At 45.3% G+C, this 22013-nt stretch overlaps 1 protein-coding gene across 14 annotated transcripts in view; it reads left to right on the plus strand.

The window, feature by feature from the left end:
- LOC109905210 (catenin delta-1) overlaps window positions 1-21235 on the plus strand; it is a 29378-nt gene extending 8143 nt beyond the window's left edge. For 2 of the 14 annotated variants that reach the window (XM_020502461.2, XM_020502459.2), the window contains exons 3-23: window positions 9732-9883; window positions 10049-10213; window positions 11591-11659; window positions 11744-11866; window positions 11988-12253; window positions 12379-12675; window positions 13737-13977; window positions 14118-14340; window positions 15622-15814; window positions 15940-16057; window positions 16191-16347; window positions 16684-16701; window positions 16976-17044; window positions 17123-17250; window positions 17433-17583; window positions 17729-17921; window positions 18056-18255; window positions 18400-18441; window positions 18547-18623; window positions 18786-18840; window positions 19270-21232. In XM_020502461.2, the coding sequence (XP_020358050.1) occupies window positions 10067-10213; window positions 11591-11659; window positions 11744-11866; window positions 11988-12253; window positions 12379-12675; window positions 13737-13977; window positions 14118-14340; window positions 15622-15814; window positions 15940-16057; window positions 16191-16347; window positions 16684-16701; window positions 16976-17044; window positions 17123-17250; window positions 17433-17583; window positions 17729-17921; window positions 18056-18255; window positions 18400-18441; window positions 18547-18623; window positions 18786-18840; window positions 19270-19325 (2823 nt within the window). In that variant the 5' untranslated portion in view covers window positions 9732-9883; window positions 10049-10066 and the 3' untranslated portion in view covers window positions 19326-21232. Of the gene's footprint in view, window positions 1-9731; window positions 10214-11590; window positions 11660-11743; window positions 11867-11987; window positions 12254-12378; window positions 12676-13736; window positions 13978-14117; window positions 14341-15621; window positions 15815-15939; window positions 16058-16190; window positions 16348-16683; window positions 16702-16975; window positions 17045-17122; window positions 17251-17432; window positions 17584-17728; window positions 17922-18055; window positions 18256-18399; window positions 18442-18546; window positions 18624-18785; window positions 18883-19269 lie in introns of those variants that run through there. The other 12 variants (XM_020502465.2, XM_031790177.1, XM_020502460.2 and 9 more) reach the window with 11 other exon arrangements.
- Window positions 21236-22013: the final 778 nt, after the last annotated feature.

Here is a 22013-nt window from a genome sequence, read left to right on the forward strand (position 1 = left end):
TACATTAAAAGTACTTTACAAAAGTAAATCATTTTCATTAGAACTCACTGTATCCGGTCTGACAGATCATTCTCAAACCACATGCAAGAAGCCTACTTAATTGCTAACCAATTTTACCCCCCCAAAAAGGCTGCATTGAGCCTGTAAATTACAGTTTTTAAAATCGCTGTGCCGAGTTAGAGTAACTGGCCCTAAAAAACAACAAATCCCTATAAAACGGCCCGTGGCATTGATGAGTCAGAAACGCCAATTATAGTGTCAAAATTGTGTAAATAGGATAGTTTTGGTCATCAAGTCAGTCTGATCTAAAACGAAGTGAGTCACGAGTAAATAAAATAAAAAGATTGGTTTGAATTGCAATCGTCAACAACTCAAGCCTCCTTTTGCCAAGATCCACATTCAAATCGCCCCCTCCCACCCACCCACCCACCCACGTCGCTTCCCTTCATTCAAATGGGGCTCCATTGTTTCGTCGCCCCCAACCCGTTCAAAGGATCACGGCCATTTGAGACTGAAAAGCCCTATACGGATTGACCACGCCAATGCACGCTTCCGGCAAGATGCCTTCCCAACAACGGACCGTAACATGCAGAATAGGTGGTCGGAGTCCACAGTGGTGGAGAGAATGCTGGTAGCTAGACCATAGACCGCTGGTTACGTGTATTTTAATCATTGTCATCAATAGCATAGCTGACGTTATCCGAGTTGTATCGAGGCAGGCTTTGACTTGGAAACACGGTAACGTTTCAAAAGGCGGCAAATAATTTGTAGGAAAACCTTTAGTCATGATTGTGATGTTGCCAGATTGACTTTAGATGCAGTATAACTTCAGCCAGCTAACTACGATTTATGAGACCTCCATATTTTAGCTAGCCAACATTAGCATTGCTACCTATGTTTGACAAACTTTGATAGGAAACTAATGGCAATATTGCCATCTCTAAAGTAAATTTTAACGACATAGCAAAATTGTTAGGGAGGAGCACACAGCTATCAACAAAAATCCTTCCTAAAGAGAGGTCTTTGGGCCTGTTTTTAAAGGAGCCCAGAGTCTGTGGTGCCTTCGTGTGGTCCGGGAGGGCATTTGAGGCAGGAGGCGGTCGAGCTAAAAAAAAATTGGCTTGATAACTACAATTGTTTTTCTATGCTGTCAGTTCCATTGGAACAAAATGTTTTACACTTTTTGTGTGAAACTTCATCTACTTTTTAAGTAAATACCTCCAGTCAACTTGTGCAATACGTTAGGAGGTAAAACAGATTGCGTTCTTAATTTCACCTGTCACATTATTTTACATTATGAAGTTTACCGTAGTTCCCCAGAACAGTTGAGCCAGTCACGTGTTTAAGTAAATAGCACAACGGGAGAAAGCGGGAGCAGGGGTAAGATAACATTTTGGGGCTTCAATAGTGATCAGGAACGTGCAACTATAGTTTTCTTTCACATAAAATACATTAGTGCAACACATTTAGGCAGAAAATAGCTTTGTCATCAATGACAAAAGAGGTGCAACGCTGTTTGGCTGGCAGCCACACAAGGGAGTTCACAATGACAAAGCAAGGTATTTTTTTCAAAACGATGCAAGGCCATTTCTGTTTATCATAGAAAAAATGTAGGCAGCTACATTCCCTAATGTTTATTCTTGCATTTTACTAGAGAAGGGGGGGGGGGGGGCGTGAAAAATGAAGAATTATGCGTTAACGTGACAAGTTTAACTTGCTAGTTGTCTAAGTAGCTGAATTAATAAAGTGACGGGGCATCATTGTTTTAGCTTCCTGATGTGTTTGAGAAGTCAAACCCCTTTTGGATGAGTTATCTATACAGCTGCCACTGCCTTCGTGATTTCTTTTGCGTTCTTTTTCTCCTCTCCGTTTACTGCAGTCAGCTCCTCCCGTCTTCTCTGAGCATGGCAGGCCAGTTGTCCTAATCGACTCGACACAGTGTATACACATGATGCTCCAGACCCAGTACGGTTCTTCCTTCAGACAAGCATGGTTCAAAACTTTGTTCATTTGCACAATGTCTTCAGTTCACATTCACTTGTAAATGTCCAAACTCACCAAAAATTGCTTTCCTTATTTTTTACCTATATACAGTACCAGTAAAAAGTTTGGGCACGCCTACTCATTCAAGGGTTTTTCTTTATGAGTTTTTTTTTCTACATTGTAGAAAAATAGTGAAGACAGCAAAACTATGAAATAACACATGGAATCATGTGGTAACCAAAAAAGTGTTTTAACAAATCTAAGTAGATTTGAGATTCTTCAAAGTAGTCACCTTTTGCCAAGACAGCTTGGCACACTCTTGGCATTCTCTTAACTAGCTTCATGAGGAATGCTTTTCCAACAGTCTTGGAGTTCCCATATATGCTGAGCACTTGTTGGCTGCTTTTTCTTCAGCACTCTGCAGTCCAACTCAACCCAAACCATCTCAATTAGGTTGAGGTTGGGTGACTGTGGAGGCCAGGTCATCTGATACAGCACTCCATCACTCCTCCTTGGTCAAATAGTCCTTACACAGCCTGGAGGTGTGTTTTGGGTCATTGTCCTGTTGAAAAACAAAGATAGTCCCACAAAGTCCATTGCTTGTGTTTCTTGGCCCAGGCAAGTCTCTTCTTATTGGTGTCCTTTAGTAGTGGTCTCTGCAGCAATTTGACCATGAAGGCCAAATTCACGCAGTCTCCTCTGAACAGTTGATGTCTGTTATTACTGAAAATAAAGGAGAGTCGTACACTCTAGGAGCTCAGATGCAAAATTGTAATATCCAACGTTTCGACAGCCAAGCTGTCTTCATTAGGCTGTCAACATTGGATATTACGTTTTTGCATCTGAGCTCCTAGTGTGCGGCTCGGCTCTCCTTTTATTTTCAAGTTTTCTACTTTGCTAGCCTCGCCTAGGTGTGCGTTTCTTCTAGATTGTTACTTGAACTGAAGCATTTATTTGGACCATTCTGTTAATGGGTGTTTTTTTCCCCGGGTTTCTTTGGTGCCCCTTAGTACACAAAGCCAGCAATATTGTAAATCCTGGGATTTGTGAAGAATGGAATGAAAGTCTAGAGACCACCCATCCCTACTTTGCAACTCAGATTGGGCACTGAGAGGGAAGAGGGATGTTCTGTCTTGCAATGGTGATGTCTGATGGTGTGAAGTCTAGTTTCCTGGATATTACGAAAGGTGTACCGCAAGGTCGGTATTGGGACCTGTTCTATTTTAATATTATATGAATAATATCGGACTATTAAAATGTATAATCATCTGTATGCAGATACGGTTACATATGCCATTACCCCAACTGTAGAGCAGGCATTGTTTGAGCTGCAATCTGACTTTGTGCCTTTTATTAAAAAGATCTGGTTGGTTTGAAACTTGTAATTAATGTGGGCAAGATTAAATATGATCTCTAATTCTCACCAAAAAAATTCAGATGGACAACATATAGTCATTGAATGGTTCTCCCATCGATCGGGTTCCTGCCTATAAATACCAGGGCATTTGGATTGACATGGATTTAATGTTTTTTTGAATGTTTTAAATACTGATGACCTAGTTAAAAAGCTAAGATTTTAAAGTGGGCTTCTATTTTAGAAAGAAATCCTGCCTCCCTAAACAGCAGGAAACAATTTGTACAGTCAACTTTACTTCCAGTTTTCGACTGGTGACACCAGAATGCAGTAGCCACTACTCTTAAACCTTTGGATGCTGTCTACCTTGGCACCTTTGGCTTTATCACAGGTGACTGTTTTAATACTCATCACTGCATCCTGTATCAAAAGGTTGGCTGGTCATCATTAAAGTCCCGAGATCACTTCACTGTTGTTTGCAAAGCTCTACAACACATGCTTCCAATTTACTTAACTTCATTGCTGAAGTATAAATACCTGAGTTACCAAACCTGTTCAGTGTTGGTTAACTCTGAGGTTACTCAGGTCTCCACCAAATTAGGTAAATCTGCTTTTACTTTTTAATGCACCTCACTGCTGGAACAATTTACTAAACTCCTTACAATTGGATGTTTTTGTGATGCTCTGGCAATTTTTTAAAGTGAGAACCTAGTAGCTGAGGAATCTCTTAATTTGTGTTGTATTTTCTTTATATTGATTTGCTGTTTTGTTTCACATTTGTATTTGATTGTTGTATTACTGCAATCAGGGCACCCTTGAGAATGAGACCCTGTTCAAAATGAAAAACCCACTAACTAATTTGTAGTTTTGCAGAACGTGTTTGCGCTCGTAAATGTAACTATGACATGGCCAATGACTGTATAGCACCACTTTTGGATTTCACCATGTCTAGGAAACAAATGGTTTAGATCGTTTTGACGGACTCTAAGTGAGCTTCTCTGCTTCAACCATACGAAAGTGGTTGCTGTCCTGTTATACAGGGTAAAGTTGATCATTTCATATCAGAATAAAAATCGAATGTAAGCCCCGATCAGCATGTAACCTACCTATAGCCAGACGAGAGTTGTCTCTGGCGGTAGTTAAACTCCAATTTTCGAACATTTGAATGCTGAAGGTGACGCCCAGATGTGCCAGATCAGGAATAGGCCTACCTCTCGCTGGTCAGCGCGCGAAGCAGCGCGCAGTTTGACTCCCCTACTGATTTCGCCTGGAGTTGTTCTGCATGCAAAGTGACTTGTAGATCAATGACTGGCAACTTGCCTGAAAGCCCGACATTGCATTGAATTCTACACCGGGTAGGAGTTTCCTCTCACGACCTTTTACAGTACAATGTTGAATAAAGATATTTGAATGTACTTTACCAGTTGTCTGTACAGTTGGTCCTTTTGGCGTTAAGAATGTGAGACAATCTATCCACAGGAAAGGATAATTACAATCTTTTCAAAGCGCTGGTAGTGCGTTCAGATTTCTAGCAGCTGATGCATGTGCACAAGATACAAATGCATGCAGGAGACTCTTACTTGCTGAGCTCGTGTTTACATGGTTCCGCACATGCTTCAGCCGATAGAAACCTGAACACCATTACCAGCAGCTTTGAAAAGTTGATGTAATTATCATTTCTTGTGTCTATTGTTGGAGACGCACACATTTCATACCCTCAAGACATGCTAACTGCTCACCGTCACAATAACAGGGAAGGTTACCTGTTGGGGACAGGGTTGTTATATGTGCGTCTAACTTTCTCAGACGTCATTTACGGTTGATTATCCGTAATGGTACATAATTGGTCTAGCCTAGGGCTGTATTGTTATGCATACTGGATGGACTGGTTACTTTGCTACTTTCCAAATGTTCTCTCCATGAGTCTGGGCGAGAACGTTTTGGCCTTGGCCAGGGATTTCTAAACTCGGTCACGTACACACACTTAGCGGATGTTTATTGCAGGTGTAGCGACAGTGCAGTAGTATCTAACAATACACAAATCTAAAAGAATGGAATTAAGTAATATATAAATATTTGGACAAGCAATGTCGGCGTGGCATTGACTAAATAGAATAGTGTGAAATGAGTAAAGCAGTATGTAAACATTTTATTTAAATTGCCAGTGATTACATGTCTATGTACAGTGGGGCAAAAAAGTATTTAGTCAGCCACCAATTGTGCAAGTTCTCCCACTTGAAAATTACATGCCTCATATTTTTATCATAGGTACACTTCAACTATGACAGACGAAATGAAAAAAAATCCAGAAAATCACATTGTAGGATTTTAAATGAATTTATTTGCAAATTATGGTGGAAAATAAGTATTTGGTCAATAACAAAAGTTGATCTCAATACTTTGTCATTGCCAACAAAGGGTATATAAGAGGTCAAACGTCTTCACAAGGTTTTCACACACTGTTGCTGGTATTTTGGCCCATTCCTCCATGCAGTTCTCCTCTAGAGCAATGATGTTTTGGGGCTGTTGCTGGGCAACACGGACTTTCAACTCCCTCCAAAGATTTTCTATGGGGTTGAGATCTGGAGACTGGCTAGGCCACTCCAGGACCTTGAAATGCTTCTTACGAGGCCACTCCTTCGTTGCCCGGGCAGTGTGTTTGGGATCATTGTCATGCTGAAAGACCCAGCCACGTTTCATCTTCAATGCCCTTGCTGATGGAAGGAGGTTTTCACTCAAAATCTCACGATACATGGCCCCCATTCATTCTTTCCTTTACATGGATCAGTTGTCCTGGTCCCTTTGCAGAAAAACAGCCCCAAAGCATAATGTTTCCACCCCCATGCTTCACAGTAGGTATGGTGTTCTTTGGATGCAACTCAGCATTCTTTGTCCTCCAAACACGACAAGTTGAGTTTTTACCAAAAAGTTATATTTTGGCTTCATCTGACCATATGACATTCTCCCAATCTTCTTCTGGATCATCCAAATGCTCTCTAGCAAACTTCAGACTGGCCTGGACATGTGTCCCCCTGCTTAAGCCAGTACGTCTGGCACTGCAGGATTTGAGTCCCTGGCAGCGTAGTGTGTTACTGATGGTAGACTTTGGTCCCCCCGTGTGGTTCTGGGATTTTTGCTCACCGTTCTTGTGATCATTTTGACCGCACGGGGTGAGACTTGCGTGGAGCCCCAGATCGAGGGAGATTATCAGTGGTCTTGTATGTCTTCCATTTCCTAATAATTGCTCCCACAGTTGATTTCTTCAAACCAAGCTGCTTACCTATTGCAGATTCAGTCTTCTCAGCCTGGTGCAGGTCTACAAGACCTATTAGGGTTAGAGTTGAATACCGCTGGTGTAGGGTGTATTCAATTGGGTTGGGTCAATGTGAGCTATGCTTTTAGTCATCTTTCTCTCTTACTCCTCACCCTCATTAACCCTCCTCATTCCAACCGTAAGGTAGTTAACAGTTCTGTGCTGCTGTCCTGAGTTTGCCCATATAAGGGCATGTGTTACTGGACAGGTGTTTGTGCAGGTGGACAGTGGCTTTTGTCTGTGTGTGTGTTTTGAAATGTCATCAGTCCTCATAAATTCCCTTCACGTTTCCTGTCCACTTCTATTCCAAAATAAAGCAACCCGCTTGAGAAATATTCCTCCGCCAGTCATCCTCCCTAACTCCTTTTCTTTTTCTTCTCACACCCACATACATCGCTGAGCGGGAAGGGGGGGGGGACCGGCTTGTACTAGACGACAACGTGGTTGGAGGAGGTGCGTGTGAGTCACCAGATGAGGCAGCTAGAGGTCCTATTTCTACTGTTTAATGGGCAGTCCTACTCATCAAGTTCCAGTCTGTCCTCATCTCTGCCTCTGTCTTTTTCTTTCTCTCACTCATTCACACACTCACTGACCTCCACAGGTGAAACTGTGAGTCAGCCCCCTCCCCCGCTTCCCATGTCACAATACACCTCTGTTCCTCCTTATTACCCCTTGTCGACACGTCCCCATCGCGGTGTAGATCTTATCTTTTTCACACACCTGCTGCACAAAGTGTATATGCGGGTCCTTGTTTGGGGTGACTGTTCGGTTCGGTTTCAGTACAGCTGGAAAATAAAATGCCAGCCGTAACTGCTAGTTAATTTTTGTTTAGGTGTTCCTCATTGTGAAAACACACGATTTACTCATCAAAAACACGAAAATAAAGTGCATTATGCGTGTGAAATCGATATATAATCACGGCGAAGACATTGTTTAGGTCTATACTATAATGTTTTTCTTACAAAGAGAAAAATATGCATACGTGTGACTCATAAACGGGGCAGGTCTGTAGCGCGATGCTTCTCATCTCCCACTCCGGGGTAATGTGATGGTCTGTCACTATTAAGTAGCTCTCTGAAGCGCTGGAGGTACATCCATCTGTAGTGAGCGCAACACAGGGTGTATTGGCCAACTCATTGATAACTTCAGTTTGGCTTGCTTGTATAGAGAAGGCACTACCTATTTGCTGGAATGGGTGCGAGAGAAGTTCGCAACGTGGCTCGAGCACTTTCAGGAGGTACTGCCTGACCCCCCCCCCCCACGGGGGAATGGGTGCATATCCGCGGCAATAAACACCTATTGTGTTTAAACACCTAGGCTACTCTAGTTGAGTAATGGCGACGCACTGTTTCAACGTTCTATCCAGAACACACTGGCCATCGACATTGCAATCTCCTGGGAAGTCAAAATGTTCCCAAACTGGAAATTTAACGATGATTGAGGATCCTCCTGGTCAATCTGCCCCCACCTCTCGCCATCGTACAGAACTGGGCCCCCGGCTGCGCCTCACAAAAGTACCGTTTGAAATGCGGCAGTTAAGATTAACATTTTTATTATAATGCGCGCATAGGCATAGCCTATTTTTTTTGTGTGTTATTTTTAGGTATTCATTTGCCTTGATAGTGTGGACCGAACAAAGGTCCCCATACCGAACGGTTCGGTACAAACAAAGGTTCGGTATGTGTACCGTTACATATCACTTCGACTGCAAGTAACGTTTTGTAAAAATAAGTAGCTAAGTAGCATTAGCTAGCAGATTTATAGTGAGCAATATGTTTGGAACATCAAATCGCAATACATATCGTATTCGCACTTAAGGATCGTGATAATATTGTGAGGTCCCTGGCAATTCCCAGCTCTAGCAGTGATGTAGCAAGAGTTGTCTGTATCAAGATGGTGAAATGTGTCCCTCCTTACCCAAACCAGTTTGACAGGTGTTTGTCTGTGCTTGTTTGAATTCAAAGGCGCCACACACAATCATTTTTTGACGGTATCCCTTTTGATTTAAACACAACTTTTCCATGCATGTTTGCCAATGGAAGAAGTTGTCAGAAAGTAAGGGGCTTTATGGAACTGAATGCCAAAACATTTGCGAGATAAAGGTGCTCTTAAGTCGACCCATTTTGCACACCCCAACTTACCATGTCTTCATCACTGGAAAAGAAACAGTTTGCTATCATCTCAAAGTTTACAAGCAGGGTTGTCAAACTTATTTTTAAATGACGTTTTGTAACCACTGATCTAAAGCCCTATTTGACATAATCTGAGATTTTATTTGTTTTGCCCTCCATCGGTTGAGACCAGATTCTCTTGAATGCAGGGTGGGTGTCGTGTTTTGGCTAATAGTCACTTTCTGACAACTTAAAGGAATTCTGAATGGAAGGTTTTGTTCAAATCAAATGGGGTGCTGTCAAAAAGTGACTGGATTTACCCCATAGTAACTTTTTAAACCACGAACCAGGTGGTGCTTGATATGTTCTGTCAGCAGATGAGAGGAATTACTACTGCCTGCCTGAGCCTGTCTGCCTCTGGACTAGATGTCATGAAGTCTAATCATTCTATTGTATGCTCTGAACAGAGGCTGGCAATAGAATGAAACTGACACAGAGATGGAGAGGGGACATTTGCAGAGGGGGTGGGGGGGATTGGAGAGAAAAGGGCTGATGGGGAGGTTTTGGAGAGTGAGTGAGAAATAGGCTGGGGGAGAGACGGGCGAGCAGTACTGGAGGGCATCAAACAAAGGAAAGGAGAGGAGAGGAGGCTCCTGGGAGTTGGTGTTCTCGTCTCTCTGCTGACTGTGTGTTTCGTCTGGCCCAGAAAAGCGCTGCAGCCTCAGCTGAGCCACAGCTACTGTGCAATATAGGTGTGTCCGTTGCTTTGTGTCTGGAGGGATAGCCAATGCACACACAGGTAGTATTCGCATAACTGTTTTTTTTTTTTTAGGAGTGCGTTTTCTTTTCACAGTAGAGTGTAACGTCATACTCAAGTGTTGTTTAGCAACCCTCTTACTGCAATATTCAACTGTAAATATGAGATTTTCACTCTTTACTTCTCTTTCTCTCCGTCTCTGTCCCTCTGCAGTTTATTTATCCCTGTACATCCTCTTCTTTCTGGGCCTTGTGGTTTGGTGACCTACATCTACTCTACCCATGAGCCCCTGCAACTAGGGCTCAACCGTTTGACCTTGGCCTGACCTCTCACCTCTTCTCCAAAGCCACACCCCCCTGGTGAAGGTCTGTATCTCTGTTCTTCTGTCTTTGACAGCTGGTCAATTTGAGGCGTCCTGCACTTTGCTTTAGAGCTGTATGCTATGGAGGAGCCTGTCGTTTTCTCTCTGTAGTGTATGGCGTGTCCATGTGCAACGTCTCACTGTAGTGGGCGCGTCCGTGTGTGTAAAGCTGTTCTCTCTAGAGTGTATGGAGCAGTGTGAGAGCGCCGCGGCTCTGCTGGAGTCGGTGAGGGAGCAGGAGGTGCAGTTTGAGCAGCTGACCAGAGCGCTGGAAGAGGAGAGGAGGAGGGTACGCCTCACCAGCCCCCCGTCCCACACCCTCCCACACACACAGGTAACACCCCATTTCCCCAGGGGAAATTTCCTCCCAGCCCCAAATACACTTTGTTAGTGGCCTGCGCCTTTCCTAAGCCTCTTTCTAGATTCAGGCGAAAGACCAGTCATCCATCTGTTCACATATCCCTCATCTGTCCTTCTATCCCATCCCTCCATCATCCAGTGATTACCGTTATCACCCTCCTCCACCCATCACACCCTCCACCCGCTCCTCCACCTCAACCAGCACTCTGGATTGTTTGGTTTAACTGCGTGTGTTGCAATTCAGCCCTTGTCCTTTAACACACTGTTTAGATATCGCTACAGCTTTAACATTACCGTGCGTTATACATCTCGCACCTCTGCATATCTCCAACATCACTTGCCGTACCCGCAACCCAAAGCCTTCATACCACCCTTACATACCATGGAATTCAAGCTATCGTCATCTTCGCTCCAGCATGTTGTCCAAACTGTACCTGGAAGGATGCTGTCAGTTGTCATGCATGCAGCCTTGTTCCACCACCTAAAATGTTGTGGAAGATGATGTCGTTTTAAGCCAGTACACAGTATCAACTCGATGCGGTGCCTCCTAATGTGATTCTCATAGGTGACCATGTTGATCATATGCTCGTATGCTTTACCATGCTATTAGAGCCCTGAAGAGACATGGAGAAGTGTTTTTACTGAGTACACATCAGGGAAGATGAATGGGGTTGCTGTTTTGCTTTTATAATCCTAGCAGGGCTAATTGACATGTTTTAGGTTGTCAGTCTCCTCTCCCATTTTTAGTCTCGCAGCGTGCTAAGCAATGTCTCATGACTAACGTTGGGTGTGTGTTGCCTCTCTCGGTGTAAGTGTCCCTTGTTTATAACAATGTATCATTCCAAGGTTAGACGCCAAAACACGCATACACAGCTCTCTCGACACTTAAGACATTTGCTGTTGTTAACTTGTTACCGTAACGGCTTTAGAATTTGAAGGGAAATATTCCTTTTCTCCCCGGTTCCTATATTGTGGTGGAACTGGCCTGACCCCTTGTGGACAGAGCAGGCATTACACCCAGCCACACATCTAAAGTGTGCAGCACATGCCCAGCATTTTTGCCTGTATCCTCCTGCCTTCATTAAAGTGATCTAACATAAAATGAGTGGTGAAAGGCAATGGTGGGGTCATTGATTACCTCAAAGAAGGCAGAAGGATGCATTATCAACATTTTCAGATATGGCCCATGACGGTGAGGTACTGAGAAACGGGGTCAGTTTGGTTAATGTGTCATGATGTCAGCAGTGTTGGGGTGGTTGTAAGGCGACAGCCCAGTTAGATCCTCTGTCTTTGAAGACGCCTGTGAATTTGATTGTGTTCTCTCGGTTGACTGTTGCTCTCTCCTACTCAGAACGGGCGCCTGGGGGAGGCAGACATAGAACGACTGAAACTGAGTGAGGGATACATCAACGGGACACAGGTGAGTGTATGTGTGTGCTGGTTGGGTGTGAGATGTTCTGTGTGTGTGTGTGTGTGTGTGTGTAACATTGTGTGTGTTTTACAGTACAGGATGGTGGACCCAGTGCATGGCTTTCTAGACGAGAGCTGCACACCAGAAGATGATTCACAGGACGTACAGTCTGTCTTCTCAGACGATGGAACAAATGGACGGAGGGCAGGGAACGCGGTATGAACACACACACACTTTCTACTGTAACTAACATGGAACTGAAAATAACTTCCTCCATGGCGAACAAAATATTATCTACAACTTCCTGTCTCATTGTGATGTACTTCCTCTTCTTCAGATGAAGAAGGTGATCGCCTCGCGTACCGTCCTTCCCTCTGATTCGATGTCCATCGACGGAGGACTCTCCGTCTCAGGTATGGGTGGTTACAGTGCCACTCTGGACCGTACCTACAGGCAGGCTGGAGGGGGGGACTACCCCACAGCCACGGTCCCCAGGAACTACCACTACGGCCCCGCGGGGGGATACGATGACTACAGGAGCGCCCCGCCCTCCGAGGCCTACGCCAGCCTGAGCAGAGGCACACGCATGGACGACCGCTACAGGTCAGACAGACTGTAAAGTTTGTAGACGTGCTAAAGAGCACTAAAGAAAGGCTTCTTGATAAGTATTCCTTTGTGAAGATTACCTTCTCTTTGGGATAAATTGATCTTCTCCCCCTTTTCTCCAGACCTGCGGATGGGTACAGGACCCTGGACTCTGGGTACCGCGCCCCCAGCAGACAGCAGCTGGACCCCTACGCAGCCCAGCCCCAGGTGGGGCGAGGGGTGAGGGGTGTGGGCAGTGCCCTGGAGCTGGGGGGCATGCGCTACGCCCACCAGGCCCACTTTGGTGTGGAGGATGACCAGAGGAGTCTGGGATATGATGATATGGAGTATAGTATGGCTCCTCCTCCCATGCACCCAGGGTACGGCACCATGCCACGACTAGGACCAGGCCCTGGAGGACTGGACAGACGCAGGCTCCGGTACAAACACAAACATACACACGGACAGAGACACACTCATGATCCCTGGGTAACAGCACACACCCAAATCACTCTGTGTGCATGTATGCAATACTCGGGTACCGACACACACACTAAACTATTACACACCACACACTCTCACTAAACCATTACACACCACACACTCCCACTAAACCATTACACACCGCACACTCCCACTAAACCATTACACACCGCACACTCCCACTAAACCATTACACACCGCACACTCCCACTAAACCATTACACACCGCACACTCCCACTAAACCATTACACACCGCACACTCCCACTAAACCATTACACACCGCACGCTCTCACTAAACCATTACACACCGCACGCTCCCACTAAACCATTACACACCGCACGCTCCCACTAAACCATTACACACCGCACGCTCCCACTAAACCATTACACACCGCACGCTCCCACTAAACCATTACACACCGCACGCTCCCACTAAACCATTACACACCGCACACTCCCACTAAACCATTACACACCGCACACTCCCACTAAACCATTACACACCGCACACTCCCACTAAACCATTACACACCGCACACTCCCACTAAACCATTACACACCGCACACTCCCACTAAACCATTACACACCGCACACTCCCACTAAACCATTACACACCGCACACTCCCACTAAACCATTACACACCGCACACTCCCACTAAACCATTACACACCGCACACTCCCACTAAACCATTACACACCGCACACTCCCACTAAACCATTACACACCGCACACTCCCACTAAACCATTACACACCGCACACTCCCACTAAACCATTACACACCGCACACTCCCACTAAACCATTACACACCGCACACTCCCACTAAACCATTACACACCGCACACTCCCACTAAACCATTACACACCGCACACTCCCACTAAACCATTACACACCGCACACTCCCACTAAACCATTACACACCGCACACTCTCACTAAACCACTACACACCACACACTCTCACTAAACCACTACACACCACACACTCCCGTCTGAACTTCCATTGGTCCCTTAGGAGTTGCGAGGACACTTTGGACGGGGACATGGGAGGAGTCGACCCCTACACCTGGGGCGTCAACATGGCGATGGAGAGGGGAAGCATGGCGTCATTGGACAGCACCCTGAGGAAGGGCCCGCCCACTTCCTGGAGACAACCGGAGCTTCCGGAGGTCATCGCCATGTTGAACTACCGACTGGACCCGGTCAAAACCAACGCCGCTGCCTTCCTCCAGCACCTCACCTTCAAGAACGACAAGGTAAAACGCAATGCTTTGTATACCTGCAAACACCGATTTGTTTTGAAATGATGAATATTGCGAGTGTTACAGCACTGCTGTCAGCGTGTGTTTTTAAAATGGGTTTGGTGTGTGACCATGCTGGTGGCGTGTGTCTGTAGGTGAAGTCGGAGGTGCGTCGTTTAAAGGGGATCCCCTCTCTGGTCTCGTTGCTGGACAACCCCAAGAAGGACGTGCACCACTCGGCCTGCGGGGCGCTCAAGAACATCTCATACGGACGAGACCACGACAACAAGATCGCCATCAAGAACTGTGACGGCATCCCAGCCTTAGTCAGGCTACTGAGGAAGGCCAGAGAGCAGGACCTCACAGACACCATTACAGGTAGTACTACCGTTATGTCTTATCATTTGCTCTACAGGTTTCTCCCCAGGTTTCTTTTCTCTAACGAGGTGGTGCTTATGAGTAAGGCAGGGGGAAGGCCCAGAAGGGCTTCTGTTTTTGAACATGTGTAACTGCCATTTCCTGCAATCTAGAGCCTTAAATGATAACAAATAGTGTTTTTAAAATGTATTTTTACGTAGTGGCGCAGCCTGTCCACAAGGTGGCGCAGCACCCAGTTTACGTTTCGGGGAGAATCCTGCCTTTCTATTCCTGTACTACTTGTGGGACAGAGACACCAGTACGATCATGTAGCATTCCTAGTCTACTTCAACTCTAGAACCTACACTGAGTATACCAAACATTAAGAACACCTTCCTAATATTGAGCCTCAATTCATCAGGGCATGGACTCCACCAGGTGTTGAAAGCGTTCCACAGGGATGCCATGTTGACTCGATGCTTCTCACAGTTGTCAAGTTGGCTGGATGTCCTTTGGGTGGTGGACCGTTCTTGATACACACGGGAAACGGTTGAGCTTAAACGCAGCTGCGTTGCAGTTCTTGACACCTTCAAACCGGTGTACCTGGCACCTGCTACCCCATTCAAAGTCACTTAAATCTTTTGTCTTGCCCATTCACCCTCTGACTGGCACACACACACAATCCATGTCTCAATTGTATCGAGGCTTCAAAATCCTTCTTTAACCTGTTTCCTCCCCTTCATCTACACTGATTGTAGTGGATTTAACAAGTGACCTCAATAAGGGATCATAGTGTTCACCTGGTCAGTCTGTCATGAAAAGAGCTGGTGTTTTTTAATGTTTTCTATACATAAGTAACTGCCAAAATAATGGCAACTACACGAGCCAGAACAGAATATATTCTACATGTCTGGAGACTCTATTGCAGTATTGCGCCATTTTTCCACAAAATTCCATCATTTGGTGTTTTGCTGATGGTGGAAAGGTTTCAGGCGCCGTTCCAGAATTGGTTTGAGATCTAGTGACCTGAGACGGCCGTGGCATATGGTTTACGTCATTTTCATGCTCCTCAAACCATTGTGACCACTCATGCCCTGTGGATGGGGGCATTATCATCCGATGGGAGCATAGACACGGTGGCCAAAATAATGGCCTGCCCATCATTTTATACATGACCATGACCCATTTTTAGAGATGCTGGCCTTGTTGACATTGTTTTGGCAGTTACCTGTACTTTGTGATTGGACTCCGAGAACAGAGAGTCATGAAACTGGCTCAAGAATGCGTTCTCTTCTTCCTCAGGCACACTGTGGAACCTTTCGTCTCACGACTCGGTGAAGATGGAGATCGTGGACCACGCGTTACACGCCCTCTCTGACGAGGTGATGGTGCCGCACTCTGGCTGGGAGAGAGGGCGTGACGGAGGAGAAGAGAGCCTCAAACCACGCCACCTGGAGTGGGAGACGGCCCTCACCAACACGGCTGGCTGTCTGAGGCACGTGGATGGAGAGGAAATGGAGGGCTGGCGATCAGCGGAGGAGATGAAGGCAACGGGAATAGCTGTTGGATCTGAGGGGAAATATAAACTATTTTAATGTCACATTTTCTTTTCTTGTTCAGGAACGTGAGCTCAGAACGTAGCGAGGCCAGGCGGAAGCTGAGAGAGTGCACGGGATTGGTGGACTCGCTCATGTACATTGTCCAATCACAGATCAACCGCAAAGATGTGGACAACAAGGTAATTTATTGCTTAGATCTGATTATGTAATTTTTGGGGTGGTACATAAAATAAAATAAAATGTATTTTGCAATATACATGATTGAATAAAGATGCTTTTAAACCTCCACTCTCCATCTCTCTCTGTGTGTAGTTGGTGGAGAACAGTGTGTGTCTGCTGAGAAATCTGTCCTATCAGGTTCACCGGGAGGTTCCTGGCTGCGAGCGCTACCTGGAGGCCGCGCCCCTAAACCAGGGCCCTGTCCCCGGATCCAACAAGGCCAGCTGCTTCGGCTCACGGAAGGGCAAAGGTCAGTAACCCGCCTGTTTTAAGGTGTATAGTATACACCCTGTGTGTTCTGTGGCTAGAGGTAGAACGTTTCCCTTAACCCAAGATCTAGGATCAGATTACCGTTGCCCCTGTCCTGACTCATTAACAGGGGATGAATCTGTGGTTAGTGGAAACGTAACCCTACTCAGTGTGCTTTTTTTTTTTTTTGATGCCCGGGGCTGAGTTTAAAAAATGTTTTGCTTTTGTGGATCTGACTGGTTTTGTTTTTGCTTGTTGGTGGCTGGGATTCATGTTTTTCACACTCCGTCCCTCCCTCTCCCTCTGTCCTCCTCCTTTTGTTCCCGTCCTGTTTTAGATGAGTGGTTTTCCACAGGTAAGATTCTCTTCTTAGTGTCCTATTGCGCTATGGCTGAACAAGGGCTTTTCCTAACGCTGGCTGGCCTTAACATTGCCTTTCCTTTAGTCCGTAGGTTTTGCAGGTGGGACTTGTCATACTGAGTGCATGCTGTTCAACTAGTGGCCACGTTTGCATGATACCATAATGTCATTGAGGGGAATTTGTATTTATTAAAAATGGCTAAGGTGGAACCGATTCAAATGTATTTTTTAAATCAGAATGATCTCTAGATGGTTGTGTTTCTCTCCAGGTCAGAAAGATGCGGATGACGGGAGTGCGGACCAGGTCGATATCCCAAAGAGGACGACGCCTGCCAAAGGTGAGTCAAAACGCCATATGAAAGCACAGCGTACATGCGACACACACAATCCGTTCCTAAAATCCCTCTTCCTACCAGGCTATGAGCTGTTGTTCCAGCCTGAGGTGGTGCGTGTCTACACTTCCCTGCTGAGAGAGAGCAAGAACCCCTCAGTGCTCGAGGCAGCAGCCGGAGCCATACAGAACCTGTGTGCCGGACGCTGGACTGTGAGTGGACAGCCTCTGATCTCTCTCACCTTTCACTGAAATCTCCACCATCTCTCGCGTCTCATTGTCTGCTTTCATCGCATTACCCCAATGGTGTTGGTTGCTGCTTTCTCCTCAGGATGACTTCTCTGTTCAGAATGGTAATGGTTCTAACCATCTCGCTCTCGCGCTCTCTCAATCAGTATGGCCGGTATATCCGGGCCACGGTACGTCTGGAGAAGGGCCTACCTATGATGGCAGAGCTGCTGGCTCATGGGAACGACCGTGTGGTCAGAGCCATGTCCGGGGCCCTGAGGAACCTGGCCATCGACAACCGCAACCGCGAGCTGCTCGGTAAGTTGGCGTTTGCATCAGTCGCCTGTTATCACAATGAGGAAAGACTGCTTCATTATCATATAGAAAGGTCTTTCCTTCCTGGATTGCTTCAGAGCCACTCTTTCGTCTGTGTTGTTGCTCATCTGAGCCGTCCTGTCCTCAGGTAAGCACGCCGTGCCCCACCTGGTGGCAGACCTGCCGTGTGGCCAGAGCCAGTCTGCACGACCTCTGTCTGAGGAGACGGTGGTGTCTGTGCTGAGCACGCTCACTGAGGTGCTGGGCAACAGCCTGGAGGCCGCCAAGACCCTCAGGGCCTCCCAAGGCATCGAGAGACTGGTGCTCATCAATAAGGACGGGTAAGAGTGTGTGTGTGTGTGTTGAACTGAAGCTCATTAACAAGCATGTTCTGTGTGTACGTTTGTTGAGACGGATAGGTCAAAGTGTGTCCATACAGCGCGTCTAACCGAGTGCATGTCTATTGGTCCTGCAGTAAGCGGTCCGAGCGGGAGGTGCGCGGGGCAGGCCAGGTGTTGCAGCTGGTGTGGGGGCATAAGGATCTGCGGCGCCCCCTGGAGAAGGACGGCTGGAAGAAGACTGACTTCACGGTGAACCTCAACACATCCGCCAACGGCCCCTCCGCACGCACCAACGGGACCTACGAGGAAACGACCATGCCAATGCTAGACAAAGGTGAGACTGGGAATAGTTTTATTCCATTTTTTTCTGCGTCAGACTTGCTTCTTTGACAGAAAGTTGAAGTTAGACATAAAATATACCGTATGTAGGAGTTGTAGGGAAGCAAGCGGGATGTAATGGCTTTTATTATTTCCACAGGGGCGAAGAGAGACATGATTCCACTGAATGACTTAGGCCCTGGTGAGTATCCATGGAAACACTGTCAAAGCTGAACCCGAAGATTAGATTTTTGTTATTTTTTTAATTTTTTTAAATCAATGTTGATTTCATGCTCTTCCACTTTAGAAGCCTACTCTACACTGGACCAGCGGGAGAGGAGACGCTCTCTGGACAACTCCCTCGACACCACAGACACTTTACAGGTAACACCCCCCCGCCGCCCAGTACACATGGTTTCTTTAACTTAAACACTCTTCCCTTTATTAACCTTCACACCTTTTTTGGGTTGACGACCGTCACCTCTACTCACGGTATCTCTTCCACCACCTCTCTCTTTCTCTCTTCTCTCTCTCATGCCGTCTCAGCGTGGGGTGTACGGGGGCAGAAAGGGTTCCCTGCCTCTGTTGGACTCCTACGATGGTTAGCCCCCCCTCCCCTCTCCCCCCTGCATGTAACAGCATGGTACGTTTCACCTCTTGTCCTGCATGGACTCTAAATCGCCATCCGTTCTCTTATAACTTATAACTTATGACCTTTTCTCTTGTAACTCTGTCTGTATTGTATTATTCCAGTACCTTGCTTTTGTACCCAGTATAATGCGCAGTGAAAACTGATTGAAGGCTTTCACACCGGTTTAGTATGCTGTGTGGACTTGTACTTGTGCACTGCGGTGTATCATAAACCCTAAAACTAACAGTATTCCATAGGCACTTGCATTTTGGCATATTGTGTATAGACTGACATACTCGTACCACAAAATCGGCTTGTGTGCGGTTTGTTTTACTCTTTTTTTTAAATATTACCACATGCACTGATAACATAGTATTTATCATCGTCTTCTTCCTCCAGAAGAACTGATGGTGTGCATTACCCAGGGTGAGCTGCCCCAACCCTGCCACTGCTGAGCAGAGAACACTAGAGACCCATGGACTTGCTCTCTCTCATCCCCCTCTTTCTCTCCTTCCATCGCAAGGCTATGAGGGTTGGCATCCAAAGAAAGTGGTTGTGTTGCAATCAGAGTGATATTAAACACTCAAACTGAACACACACACACACACACACCATAGTAGCGTCAGAAATATATTCCCTGTTATTTAAATTATATTGATATACCCTTTTCTCAAGGCAATCGTCTTTGTTTGACAATCATTGTTTATTTCTGTTTTCTGGTTACTTACATCCAACATTTGGCTCAATGAGTGTTTCCTGTCGTTTGTTAGAATCCTCATACTCATCCAAGTGTTGTTATTTTCATCGTCGTGAATCGGATTACTGCCATCTGCATCCTGAGATGAATTTATTTTTAATATCTGTAGGGTATGTGTTTGTATATAAAAAGAGGAAATGTTTTGATTGGGGAGGAAGGTGTCTATACCTTTTTTTAGGGTTGATTTTAATTTAAGTGGTACCCAGATTGGGATTGGTGAGCGGAAAGGTCATGCGTGGGTGCTGGACCAATGGGGCTCGGTCCTCATAGGTTCAGAATGTTTGTATAGGAGTTATTTTCACCTTTTTCTAGGTATATTACAGGCTGGTTGGTTTTGGGGTAGTTGGGAGGAGCGTGTGAGGTCGGTGTGTAAGTGAGGGCCATACAGGAGACCTGAGACCTGTGTGTGTGCATGAGTGGTTTTATTTAACAAACAAACAACCCATATGAGCCTGTTTTTATTTTTAAGGACTTCATATTGTGTGCTTTCATGTTTTGTTTTTTTTACTCCTTTTGCAAATATCATTTTTGTCTCGGTTCTTTTCAATTGTGGATTTTACAGATGTACCAAATGCCTCTTTCTTTTGTTGTGATACCTTATTTAATATTTTTTTACCTTGCTATTTTTTTGGAACCCTCCTGAGTCTGTGGTTAACGATGGCTGTGAGAGTGCGATCTCATACACCTATTGGAGTGTGGGTTTTTGCTGCTGCTGTGCCGGTAGCAGGAATACTACTGTTCACGCACGGTTAACAAGCACCACAGCTCTTAGTCCTACATTTTGCTCATACGCTCGATAACATTCCAACACTAAACTGTAACACTAGGGACGCATTCCCCACACTATTATACAGAACCCCACTACAGACCCAGGGCCTGTTCCCTAGGGTGGATTGTTTTGGAACACTTCCGTGATCAATCTTTTGCATAGAGCTGGCAGATTCTTGGTTCCGCATGTTAAACATTAATCGTCTGTTCTATCAGCAATGCTCTGAACCTCCTATACCACTAACAATAACACTAGTTCAGTCAGTACTTGCTGTTACACTAGCCAGAACAATGTGCTGTACGTATGGACCCAAAAGGCATTGGTTGAAAAAGAGGGGTTGGTTTTCTGTAGAAATTACACTTATGTTTCGGGAGAATTGGATTCCTCAGAGGTAACTCAAGTATAAACAGACGGTAGGACCAGACTTGAGCATAGACTAGGGGGGGAAATGAAAAGCACATTTTGTGAGCATTTTTTTGTAAAATTTTATTTTATTTTATATATACTATGACTTCATTTTGTGTCTGTTTTGTGTTTTTAATATTGTTTTCTGATTTGGGAATGGTTGTTGGGAGTGGTGGGTGAAGCATTATGCAGTCTCTATTCTACTTTTTTATTTTCTGCTTTTGTAACTTTTCTTTAATAGCAAAGGAGACTACTCAACTTTTTTGTTTGTATTTTTTTTATATCGTTGCCACATGTGTCGTTTCTCTGTAGCATTGCCTATTCATGTACAAATATGATGAACTTGCCTTTGCTCTGAAAAGTTTCATTTTCTTCAGTAAGAGTATGTAACTGGCAATGCTGTTTTTATAAAATAAAGATCTTTTCTCAGATCAGATTTGATGTTTTTAAAGGGCTATTTCGGGATTTTTGGCAATATGGCCCTTAATCTACTTCCCCAGAGTCGGAGGAACTTGTGGGTACTGTTTTTATGTATCTGTGTTCAGTATGAAGGAAGTTTTGAGGTAGTTTCGTGAGCCAATGCTAACTAGCGTTAGCACACTGACGAGGTCTATCGGTATCAGGTAGCATGTTTTGTGTGCGTGTGACAGCTGGAGATGTGCTCTTGGGGATAAACACATCTAATTAAAGGGGTACAGCTTAGTCTGTCTGGGTAACCAGACTCCCTCTCTTCAAACACACATTCACACCTTTAATATTCATGAAGGCTTTTAAGCTGTGGTCTGCTCAGTCTTGTGCCTCCCCAAAGTATGCTTCTACAACATTTGAGATGCCTAAAATAGTTTCTTTAGCCCTCCGAATTTGCTTTTGAGTCTGTACCTTGGCCAATATTATAGCCCGAACCCAAGCCATTGCTATTGCGCTGTCTCTAAAGCCAGGATAAGCTTTCTAAAAGGCTAACATGACCCTGGGGAACATTTGACCACAGATTAATGTTTAGTGATGATGTGCTCAGTCAACTTTTGTCTCATGTCTCACGCTGTGAGAAGATTACCAGGGTGGGTGGGAGGGGGGGGGGGGTACACAAGGTATTGTGTGTTGGTGAGTTGGATGAATATAAGGGCTTTAAAGGCCCACTATAGTCAAAAATGTGAGGTTGGAAAAATATTGTGAATGATAATGCCTTTAGTGTAAAAGCTGTTTGAAAAGCGC

Source organism: Oncorhynchus kisutch, linkage group LG15 (assembly GCF_002021735.2).
Source record: "Oncorhynchus kisutch isolate 150728-3 linkage group LG15, Okis_V2, whole genome shotgun sequence".
Lineage (NCBI taxonomy): Eukaryota > Metazoa > Chordata > Actinopteri > Salmoniformes > Salmonidae > Oncorhynchus > Oncorhynchus kisutch.